This window comes from Gasterosteus aculeatus, chromosome 10, assembly GCF_964276395.1.
Source record: "Gasterosteus aculeatus chromosome 10, fGasAcu3.hap1.1, whole genome shotgun sequence".
Lineage (NCBI taxonomy): Eukaryota > Metazoa > Chordata > Actinopteri > Perciformes > Gasterosteidae > Gasterosteus > Gasterosteus aculeatus.
The window spans coordinates 15,935,663-15,948,004 of NC_135697.1; the positions used below are offsets into that span (position 1 = coordinate 15,935,663).

A 12,342-nucleotide genomic window follows, 5' to 3' on the forward strand; every position below is an offset into this window, starting at 1 on the left:
AATGATGGGATTTATGAGTCAATCACTGCCTGCAGATGACCAGTGATGGGAAAGATTAGCAGGAAAATACAATGGAACCACAGCTTGAGGCTCAAATTTGATTTTTGAGAGGCTAATTTGAGAAAACGGACCGTTGTTCATTTTTAGTTTCAGAAATCTAATAGAGAGTTTGTGAAAAAAAGATGGATTGTGCTTTACGTGTGCTCCTACGTCATGTTGTTGTGAATGACGGGAGGATAGAAGAGGCGGGTTGAAAGTGTTGCGTCCGTGAGGGAAAGCAGCCGGGCGGAGAGCAGCGTCCCGACGATGCGGTCAAGGATCCCCTCGTGTGTCGGATGTTGTATCAAAGTGCCCGACAGAGTCACACGCTACCCCGAGACGGGAACTCACAGCGGCGAGCACTTGGCCATACGCTTTCCCGTCTGTCAGTGCAGGCGAACACGCTCCCCGCTGGCCAGAGGAGCCTCCAGATGTGGGATCCAGATGTCCCGTATCGTCGATAGCAACGGCAACGTTCAACGAACACTGCGCTGAATACTTCTGTTTGGCCGCGTATTTAAATGGGTGGAACCAAGCACAGTCAATTAGCCACGTACACATTGACCACATAGATGTATTGTGTTTTTAAGAGATGTTCAGCTCGGTCTGAAGGATATGATGCTCCAGCAGATGCCCAGCTTGCTGTTGATCTGGGAGCCCTGGGCGTGCTGTCGCTCCTCCTCCAGCTGTTTGGGGCTAGTGAAGCAAGCAGTCTGCTGGTCCGGCTGTGGCAGAGTCTCAAAGTCAAACTTGTCCACCTGGATGGCCATCCTGCAACAGGAGATGGGAGAAGCTCTTACACACTCGCACACGACTTTCTGCTTACATAATTTCAGATTTGGCCCAGAATAAATGACACGTTAGCGCTCGGAGGGCCGGGGATGACTAAACGGTTACGTAACGGTCAATTAAAGGTGCTACAAGTCAGCGCAGGCATATGGCAGCAAACAGCATTTTGCTATGCAAAGATACGAAGTGGAGTAAAGTGCTGAGATCACGTGTGGATTCGCATGTTTAGTTTTGGTCATTTTTTAAAAAGATGCTCCTGAGTTGAAGAACCGACAGCACACTAAAAGCTTTGTTTCCATTTTGGATGCCTTTTAAAGCAGCATCTTCTTCTGCCGTAATGGATCACAGCTGTGCTCTGCTTCATCTACGGAATATCTCAAAGGGAAACCTCTGTTTCTGCCTCCTGACGAGCAGTCAGCTTCTTTGTGTGGTTTGACAAGTTTTAAACGATTGATCCAGTCTGAACAAACACCCTTCGGTCAAAGCATCTCCATCCCCATGTTTCGGTACGGTATTAATTTACGACAGCCAGGGTTGTCGTTGCCCGGGTTACATCAAGTTTCACATCCAGGATGCAAGTCTTGTTGCACCAAGCGGAGCTCGTAAAATTAAAAAAAACGACATAACCATGAAGCACTCAGGCCGTCCACTTAAAAATGTAAACAACACGTGGATCTATTCCTTCTCCGGCTGCAAGATTGCAAAGACAGTAGGAGAAGTTTTGAGGGGGAAGGGGATAAAAGAGGAGAGTAATGTGTGGAGACGTGAACATAACCCAAGAAACACTCACAACCGCTGCGCCTCAGTTCACTTATTATCCCTTTGTTAGCAAACGCATTACCATTACCAGAAGGAGAAGACAAATCAGTATGCTACATGCAGACTAACGTCAGACAGAGACACTTTCCAGATAGTTAAATATCCACTAGGCATATAAAGTTAAACCCAAATAGGGTTTTAATGAGCTGGCAGAGATTAAAACAGAGACAAAGGGAAATGGGAATATTGGATTTGCATGCGGCGGATTGAAAGGAACACGACTAATTCCTGAGAATGCATCACGTGTGCTGAATGTCTCAGGGGACGCTGAGCGACTGTCTTTGAGTCTGAGGCGGCCGGCTAACTGCAAATCCCCCCCCCCAGAGTACAGAGTCCCGCACAGAGGGTCGCCTCGATGAACGACCGCTTCGACGGGCCTCCGCTCCGACCAGCGCCCACTGCTGCCACCGGCGGTAAAACCCAGTGGACGCGGACGTGCTGGTCGGTGGGGTCGGCATTGGATTCAGAATGGACCGTTGCTTTGTTCTAGATCCTCTCTAAAGCCTCATCGTCGACCACTAATAATATAATAACACAACATGAAGAAAAGCAAAGAAATATAAATATAAGTGAAGATGATCAAGTAAATAGCAGCAAACCTGGGAATGAACAGGTTTTGGATATTTCAAAATAAAATATTTCAAAGAAAAAAAACAGTTTTTCTTCCCAGTACCAAGTGGTAGTTGGAGATGGTTTACTGTACCGGTTTGGTCTCGTATAACAAACCAAACAGGATGAATGGAGTTTCATTAAAGGAAAGATGCACAAGTCATAATGCGACTGAGTTTAACCGCAGTGAGCATGTGATCGTCCTTCCTGGTGATCTGCTGCCGTGGCCTTCTTGCATTCCGTGTTGCAAAACCATTAATGAAATTACAACACAAGAGCTCTTGATGAGTCCAGGGACACACACACACACACACACACACATATCAAAGCGAGGTGGAGGAGAAAAAGGCAATGCAATTATCATTACGCAGCCTTTTCCACAAAACAGAGCACACATTAAATAACAATTACGACTTCAAAACAAAGACGGAGGGAAAGCCAGTGTTACGCGGCCGCCTTTGAAGATTAGTGGCACGAGGCTTATGTCACCGACTGAAGTCCCGTCTTCAGATGGCCGCTCCTTTTAATTCCGTCCTTCTTCAAAAGCGCCCATTACACATTAAGTCTAAAAATACCACGTTGCAACAATGCAAATGGGGCTGAATTTGCAGACGCTGCCTGGCCGGCCCAGCGACTGGTTTTCTTTGGACAGGTGATTACTCACAGCCAAATTCAAATTAGCGCTTCAAATGAGGAGAGATGTGGAAAGGAATGTTTTCATTTCATTTGCTCAGCCTCAAAAAGAGGTTTTGCATAGTTCAATGGAACTGGGAATGTAGAGTATTCTCATTCATAAAGTTGTTCATTTGGAGGCATTGGATTTTTGGGGTTCGCCAAATACGAAAACTTTTAGAAACTTTTATGATATACAAAGATCGGTTTTAAAAGGTCTTGTACTCTCACTAATAAACGGACTACGAATGGCGATAAGCTTTTAATTTTATGTAATACTTACGTGAGACTTGCATAAAACGTTCTAATTGATAACTGATGGGAGGACAAAGCTGCTTATTTCAGCTAATATTTAATGTGATTTAAGTTCTCCTTCAACAAATATCATCATTGCCCAAACTGATTTTTTTTTTTTTGGGAGGGGGGGGGGGGGGGGGGGGATCCTTAGTCTGTAAAATTAATTACAAGGAAACTTAATGGAAACCTAAATGAAAAAAAGAAAAACTAGTTCAACAAGTTGGCTATTATATAATAAAAGCCGTTTGTGTAGCTACAAAGCGATGAAAGAAAATGCGATACGAAGCGTGAGCAAGTCTATAAAGCTAAAGCAGTGGTTGTGAGTGTAACAAAGACCACATCCAACCCTGAAGCAGCCCTGAAGGTGTTTCCTGCTGAGGCCCAGAAACCCCCCCAGATCCCCCGCTTCCTTTCCATAGTCTTTTAAGGATTAGCCCACATCTGCAGACTAATCTAGCCTATTACAAGGCTTTTAATAACAACCTGTGTAGTGAACTGAGACCACTGTTGAACATCTCTAGGTCTAGTTCCTCCCCCCCTCTCTCCCCTCCGATAACAGCCGGCTTTGGCCTTTATTTCCCTGGCCGAGAAAAGACGGCAAAGAGGAGATGTGAGATTGGATGACGGACCGATTTCAGCCACATCTCAATCTCAAGCTGCGAATTGGTCGGCCCAATTCGTCCCAATCAATCCTCCAATGGCACATCTTCAGAAATACGCAACGCCACTCGTGTCCGTGCATGCACATACAGACGCCTTTGCTGGCCAAGTGGAACGATTGTCAGGACAAAACAATGTGCTTGTTGGCAATTTGTTTGTTTTCTATTTTGTATCCATTTGGTATTTTGATGACTTGCTGTGACTCCACAGTCGCAGCGGAGCAGAGATCTGTTCTCGCTCGGAGCGAGTTGAGAGGTTTCTTTTATGGCTCCGCCACACACATTTGAATAAATTCATATAAATAACAGGTAAAATGACAAACTGTCTGATTCGGCCCGGTGTCCGACAAGGTACCTCCCCAGATAAAGTTATTTCCTTTTCGTGATGATATAGTTCTTCAAGCTGGATTCCTTTATCTCGGGACCAAAAAAATCAACCTGATCTGGTTTCAGGAAAGCTATTTGAGGGAGGAGCTACAGCGGCCTGTGAGGAGCTACGGGCAATGACGTCACAAAGTGGCCCGGTTTCTAGTGACTGCCCCCCCACGAGGTTCTGTGTACCAAACCACCTGGCGGGTCAGGTTGGTCACCGAGTGGAACCTTATTTCCACTGCCGACAGACAAAGAGGACATGCAGGGCTACGGAAACAGAACACAACTTGCTGTGGATGTTCAAAGGCCCTTTTGGATTTGGGCCATATGAGCCTGGTCCAACAGCTGCTCACCATAAGCATCCTTCCAAAAAAAACATGCTTCCCTGTTGTGGGACGCAAGGCAGAGAAAACCAGCAGGACGCCGATGCTACAGGTTTTTGGTCGATCTCTTGAATGAGAAAAATGGAGACTCAAATTACTTCAATCATCACTGCATCTAAATATACGGGAACCCTTCCAGACATGGAGCAAAAAAAACTCAATTTGAACAGGAAGATTTTCATGTTTAAAGATAACTTAACAAAGCAAAGAAAACAATTCAATGCTCACTTAGGTAAGCACTTATCTTATTTAAACAGCGTGATGTATCCTTGAAAGGACGCTTGAAACCTCAGTAGATAAACAAAACCAATATGTTCTGAGCATTCGGGATGTTCTTCCACCACAAAATGTCCACCGGCTCTGTATCTCTAATTACCGCCATCATGCAACGAGCTGTGGCAGTTTTTTTTTTTTTAAATGGCACAAATAACAGCAGCTTAGGACGAGCCGGTCACAGCGAAAATGACCCCTTCTTAATTAAATGCCGCGTTGCCTCGGAACCAAAAAGAAGAAAATCACATTAAAGCAAATGGAGCCGCTTTCATCCGACCGCCGAGGGGCCCGAAATCCTTTCAACCCGGAGGTCTGTGCACACAGACACGGACGCGCAACAAAACACATGTGCAGACGCTTTCCTTGCAGTTCCATCAAATGCACACGACTCACACGTGTGGTGGCGTTTTTGTTGTTTTACTACGCCGCCTTTCTTACAAGCATTTGCCGCGAGCAAAAAGCCGCAGGTTGAATTACGCCCTGCGGAGCAAAGCGTGTGCAGCCAGTGTTTCATCTGAGCCTCTGCATCTTTTTTTAACAGCCAGAGATTGTGTTGTGTTTGTCACGAGGGAGCGGCTGACAGCGAAGAACGTACCGACTGCTTGTGCGAGTGTGTGTGTGCGTGTGCGTGTTTTCACAGAGAGGGTTATTTTTACCTCACGTGCAAGAGCTTAAGGGCGGAGATCCATAGAGGCCCGTGCAGAGGCAGGCGAGAGCAACAGTCTATTTTTAAACCGCGGCTGACTCTGCGTAACCCTTTGTATGCAGTGGCTGCAGAGGCGGCGGAGCTGCATCCACTCCTCGCTCGATACCACGAGCCGCGGTTAAACAAAACAAACAACAACAACATAACGTCCTCGCGGCCAATTACTGAATGCCCGCCGATAGCGAAGAATAACTCGGTGAAGGCAGATCTTTTCACGCGCTGCCTGCCGTTAAGAAACGAGTCTTCGTAGACCATTACAGGGACGACAGAGCGAGCTATTTCGGTCTGTGCTGCTGAAGCCCTGAAGCTCTTTTTGGGGCGTTTTGCCATCATTTAACAGCGCAGCAGCTTGATGGACGGCACGGGGAGGCAGGCGGGAGCGACACGCGGGGAAAGTTTGTTAGTAACCCCACGCCGCTACGTGCGTGACTGTGAGCGAGGCGGACTAATCCGAACGCAGCGGAGGGGTCGACTGTCACGGTCAATACAATCAATAAAGCTAAAGGTGACCGGAGAGGGGAAACGGCGGCGAGTCAGATAAATCTACTCCATCCGGCGTGTGGAGATATGCATTGGCTGGCGATGGAGCACAGTTCCAGACTGCCGAGTACAGAAAAGGAGCGACTGTGTCAAATGCTGCAGAGACGTCAAAGGCAGCTGGACGGAGGGATTCTAGCAATGTGGTATTTTACAGGAGTGGAAAGAGCTCTTTATGTACTAACTACTATCTCCAGACAGCCGGCGGGGCTAAAAGGTATCCAGGGGAACGCAGCATTTCCAGACAACGTGAGAGGAGGAGGGGAGGGGGGGGGTTGGAAAGGAGAAGAGAAGACAACGGCGGGAAGTTGTGTGGAGCTCGACGCCGGGGAGGAAGGTGGAGCTGCAGCAGATGAACGCCTCTCATCTCACCCGAAACCCCGGCGGATACAAGTGGCTGTTTTTTTGTTTTTTTTATTATACCTGATCCCGCTTGTGTCATGAGAGAGAACGTGAGCCACTACGGCGGAGTGGAGAGAAACAAACGCTCCCGACACTCGGCCCCACCGCGGGCCGGCGGCTGTTGCCGGTGGGACGTATTACTGCAAATATGCATCATGTGCTCCGCTGTCATAAAACGAGGCACAGGGGGGGGGGGGTCGCCATGGAAACAAGCTGTTTGAAAAAGCTCATGCGACGAGGCGTGTCTGCCCTCGTGCGCACCAATCCGGCAGAGCCCCCCCCCCAAAAAAAGGCACGAAGTGTGTGTGTGTGTGTGTGTGTGTGTGTGAGAGAGGGGAGACACAGCTGTGGCGCTGCTGCAGAAGAAGAAATGGTCACGCGACGACTTTCAACAGCTTCCGCTGAATCTTGCGCTGACAAATATTTACCTCTCCGAAATTGATGCCCAGCTGGAAAATAACCACTTCCTGCTACAAATCTGTTAACAGCAGCTTTACCCGGTGGAGTGTTGAGCGCTAAAGAGACATGATACCATTACAAATAAATATATATGCAGAGTTATCAAGCAATCCAGATAATGTTTACATGTGGTACACAGATGTTTGCACTCATCTACATGAAACGAGGTCATTGGAATTCTAGGCGTCTTTTTGCAGACGTACTTACAGCGGAGCTCTACTTCAGCTACTGTAAAAAACAGGAGGAACACTGCATTGTTTGGGGCGATTATTCTATTTTATAGGTTGATTTTTGTTGCTGGCAATAAACTAGGAAATTGATATCTCAAAAACGTGGGTGAATAACAATGTGAAACTATCCATTTTGTTCTGTACACGATCTCTTTATTGTGTTTAGTTGTATAACTGGAAGGTTTTAAATAAAAGAACTTTCTTCAGGATGAAAGTTTTAATCTAAGTGAATTTAGAGCTTGAAAATTGTACAAAGTAAACACACAGTGATATCCTGGTCAACCGGCCTGTTAAGGAGACCTCCAGTTTTTCCAAACATTCAGATTAAACGTCTGCTGGTCGTTCAACAATGCTGACGATTTATAAAACTGCACATTGGTACCAAGTGACCAGCAGGAAGAAGAAGAGACCACCGAGGCAGAGCGACGAATCCCTGGAGGATGCAGAGGTGACTGAGGATGTTCTCTCACTGCTGATGTTTGTGCGGCCCGTGGAGACAAAGTGCCTCGGGGCTTCTGCTCAGATTATTACATCCTGTTCAAACACCTGCATCAAACCCATTCCCACTAAGGACACTCCTGCAGTCCAACCCTCCTCGTGACTTCCCGGAGAACGGTTCATTTTGAAATTGTTTTAATTTAATTAACGCTTTAATCGCTCCGTCTCGGCAAATATTCGCTCCAACGTTGGGACTCTGATGATTTCCTCAAGTGAAGGAATAGAAAGTAAGCGAGGGGACCCGTGCTAATTTGCATGCTGTTGATGCAGAGCGGTGACCATTAGAGCCTGATCATCTTTCTCAGCTCAAGGTGGTTTAAAAAAAAAAGACGCCACGGGGGAATAATTGCAGGGTGAATTAGTCATTTCTTGCAGACTTGATGCACGTGGCGAAGCATACTGATGAACGCATGTTCAGTTCTACACAAATCGCGCTCAAAAATTAGGAGCTCCTAATTTCCTCAGAGATGTCCATTTCAGGAGGAATGAAAACGCTGAACCCACTGCCTGTTAACCAGTCTTCAGTAACTAGAACCTGGTCATTTCAGGAGGCTCATGACAACCCCAAAAAACGCAGCGATAAACAGAACCAGGTGACGTTAGGAGGAACACGGTTCTTTTTGCATGAAACTTTTTTTTTTTGCTTTTCAAAAATAGTGTTAAAGCTGGTCCGCTGGTACGCCCACGTGTGCCACGTGTGCCACGTGGGCGTAGGGCGGACCACATCGGCATCAGACCGGCGTTAAGTGACATTTGCGGGAACGTTTCCATCTTTTACATTCTGCAGCTGAGCAGCTAATTAGCTTGCAAGTTGAGGATAACGGCGCACTTTACCTCGGTTAGCGTTTGCCCGGGTAGTGATTTAATTTGCAGACTTGAGCAGGAAAGATGATCAGCGGCGCGCCGAGTTGTGCAGAAAGCGGGCGTCCGGCACGTCGCCTTGTTAATGCAAACGCTTGATGGGTCGATATCGACAGCATTCAGACAAGTTAGTGTAGATTTGGGGACGTCGCCATGAAAACAAAAAGGGAGTGAGAAGCTGTGATCATCTCAACAACCAACCAGCATCCAATTCAGGTGGAGGGAAGTGATGTACTAAACTGCAATGTATGGAGCCTCGTTTCAATGTATGAAAAAAAAAACGGAAGGTAAATAAAGTCGTCTTTTTAGTTACAAAATGGTTTGTGTGTCACTGTGCTATAATAATGTATTTACGTACCCAAATACCCAACTTACTCGGCTCAGACCTTTGAATTGGTTTGAATGTTCATAGGGAAATAACATGCAGTCAAAAAACCATCCAGCCAATGAGCACAGCAGGAGGCCCAACGATTAGCCAATCAGAGCCATGGTGGAGCATTTTAAACCTGTGCACTGCAGACCTACTCCTGTTGTGATTTTCCTTTGCTCGGCAAAAGCAGCATGTTGTCATGGCTACGGTTTCAGTTTAGACCCACGGTGGTTTGGTCCGCAGTGATCGGTTAGAAGACGTCGGTCTGAAGAAAGATTCTCTCCAAAAATCAGCGAAGAAAACTTGGATTCTGTGGCTATAATGGGCAAGAGTTCCTCCTGAGTCGTCTTATATTGAAAGATTGTTTGTTGTTAATGTTGTTTAACCAAGAACAATGCTATTCCCAGAGAATCTGGAGAAGAAAAGACAAGTACACATCTTCTACGTGTCGTCTTCTGTCTGTGCAAACTAAATAAGGAGAGAAAAGAAGAAAAATCAATCAGAACTGAGTGTTGTCACGCTGGTCTTTGGGAACCGTGTTTGGCTTGCGAACATCAAAGTGGCCACTCACTACCTGAGGTGCTTCACTTTCTTTTTTTCCCCCCACTCGCCATTAAAGAACACCATCAAGGGGATAAAGACCTTGCGAAAGACACGCCGGTGAGTGATATGAGAAGATGAAAGCGGCACTCTGTCACTCTCCCTGAAGCAGCTCGTCAAACACGGCGCACCTTTCAGCAGCATCCAGTAAATAAAAGTTACAACCTGTCGCTGTCTTCCAGTCATTACTCATAACCCCCCCCCTCCATCCGGACACAAGTCCAGATACTATTACAGCAAACTGCTTAACGGCCTTTTCTATTTGTCTATTTGTGTGACCACGACAGAAGCTCAATGGGGACAATTAAAAAGCATTTTGATGGAGGAAGAAGTCGCGGAATAACAACTAGGTCATTTTTCTTTGGCGCCTGCCTGAGCTCCAGCTGTCCTGGACCGAGAATCCAGAAAACATCTGGCGGGTTTGACGCTTCATTCATCACAGAAGAGGAAAGGACAAGTGGCCGTGCGGGCGTCCAGGCAGAGAGACGAGCACAATATGCTTCGGCAGACGGGAGATCTAGGATCCTCTCGGTAGGCGAGAACCTTCCCCCGCGCAGAATAATCCCTGCGTGTCAGAGAACACGACAAGCGCGGCGCTAAACAAAGCGGGGGCGCGTGAGGTCGCGTCCTCTGGTCTGACGGGGGCAACTAACCTTTCCGATAAGGAATCTATATTCTGTACATTTACACTACGGCGTGCTGGCTGTGTGCGCAGGGAATGTCAGTCAAAAGGGAGACACATGTGTGTGCACATATGGGTCTACACAACCACGTTTTGTGCCGCACATCGTGTCAAAGCAGCACATGCATTTCAACCATTTTTCAAATGAATTATTTAACTGGCACATTATGCATTGAGAACATTGACTTTTATCCTAATTATATTACGGTAAACAATCACATAGAAGAACTGAAGTATAATACATTACAACTAATAATAATGGGCAGAGTAGCAAATGTAACCGTCATTCTAAGAAATCCCACTTTCAGTAAGAAAAGATAATCTTTTATTAAATAGAAAAATGGCTAAATAAAAATGTATCAGCTTTTACGAATAAACCCAATTTCTAGTTTCAGGTCTTCTTCGATTCGCCTTGATTCTCATTTAGTAAATGATGGTCCCTTCCATCTAAAAAACATCTTAGACAAAGTATATTTTCGGGCGGGGCTACCTTGTGATTGACAGGCCTCTATCGACAAAAAAAGGCCAAAGGCCGATTCACCAGTCCACAAACCAACAGACGCCCACCCGAGGTGGTACAACTGCTCGTTTTTGACGACCTTTAATTGAGCTGCTCGCTGCTCAATGTATCGCTGCACCTTTTGTGTTCATATTCACATCACTTTTTCGTAGCAGGACTCGCAGTCGGGGGGGGGGGGGGTTCGACACAGCGGGGGGGTTCCACAGGCGAGGCGGCGGGAGGTAAATGCATAACCAGCGTGGTACTTTGGGATCAAAATCTCTTTTATTGGAAATGTTAAAACCGCAGTGCCGTTGTGAGGCAGAAACTCCTTTATCCTCTGATGGGTCCATTTATTTAATGAAAAACCCCTCGCAGTGTAAAGTCAGAAAGGGAAAAGCAACAGCAGCATATTGAAGCAGCTCAGTTAACCAGCACATTAAGGCGCGACCCCACTTTTACCAAATGGACACGCGACCTGTGTGCACAGAACACGATATGTATTTATATTTTATAGTATTAAGTTTGTTTCCACAAAATTCCTGCGCGATGTTGCGCAGTGCGTCTCGTTGTTATTACAAATAAATAAAGAAGGGTCTTAACAGCTCTCTCCTGCACGGGGAGGATTATTTGTAGTGAGCCGAGCGATGAGGCGGTTTGGCTCCGTCTGAAAAGATCCCTTCCCACCCCCTAATTCCCCTCAAATAACTACGTCCCTTCCCTGTGGAGAAAGGGATCGTGAGTCACCGGCAGCGTACCTCCGCTCATCGCACGCCGCGGCGAGCAATCCGAATTTGCGACGCAAGGTTGGATGTTGAGCGTGCACGTGAGCGTGCACGTGCGCGTAGGTGTATCACCTCATTCGGAGGGGGGGTGAAAACGTAAACAGAATATTGCGTTGTCATATTTTCCTCTTTAATTCCTCGGAGACACTAAAACTAAAAACCAGACGACACAAAATGATTTGGATTGAATCAGCAGCTGACAGATTAGTGAAGATCCCCCAAAAGCTTCATCCTGAAAAAACGAAACGAATGCTCTGCTCCGACGTGTTTCTGGGACCTCAAGTAGCCGGTCACTTCATTCAGTTTTCCTTCAGGCCAGTTTGATTACTTTCCAGGGTTTTTTTTTTGCGGTGAACTGTTTACCGGGTCTTTCAGGACGTGTGGGAAATGTGACGAGGAATTCCATGTGAAAAGGACTAACGGGCAATTTTTCAATTTTGTTGTTACTTTAAAGCAATAAGTGGCAGGACAAAAGTACCTTGTAGGACACAGATGAAAACACCAGTGAGCTGCTTCAGCGGCACTACAGGACTATATGTGCGGTATATGTACATATGTCTGCATGCGTTTGTAGACGGAGAACCCTTCCACTCACCTCTGGCACTCGCTGGCATGGAGAACCAGGTCCTGGTTGTTCTCGGCGCTGACGGTGAGCTCGTGCTCGGTTGGGTTGAAGATGTCGAGCAGCAGATGACACTGGCGGGTGCTGTGGACACAGCGGGCGACAGAAGAATCAGCATCTCCACTCCAAATTAACTACAGCCTGCTGCACCATTTTAGACATGGCGCGCACACACACAC

The 12,342-nt window shown here is 46.7% G+C and overlaps 1 protein-coding gene across 6 annotated transcripts in view; it reads right to left on the minus strand.

Moving 5' to 3' along the window:
- The window catches only part of trappc9 (trafficking protein particle complex subunit 9), an 89,446-nt gene that overhangs the window by 33,453 nt on the left and 43,651 nt on the right, over window positions 1–12,342 (minus strand). For 4 of the 6 annotated variants that reach the window (XM_040187840.2, XM_040187839.2, XM_078081285.1 and 1 more), the window contains 2 exons: window positions 12,137–12,247; window positions 657–810 (listed from right to left, as the gene is read on the minus strand). In XM_040187840.2, coding sequence (XP_040043774.1) covers window positions 657–810; window positions 12,137–12,247 — 265 coding nt within the window. Of the gene's footprint in view, window positions 1–390; window positions 811–12,136; window positions 12,248–12,342 lie in introns of all 6 variants that reach the window. The other 2 variants (XR_013450970.1, XR_013450969.1) reach the window with 1 other exon arrangement.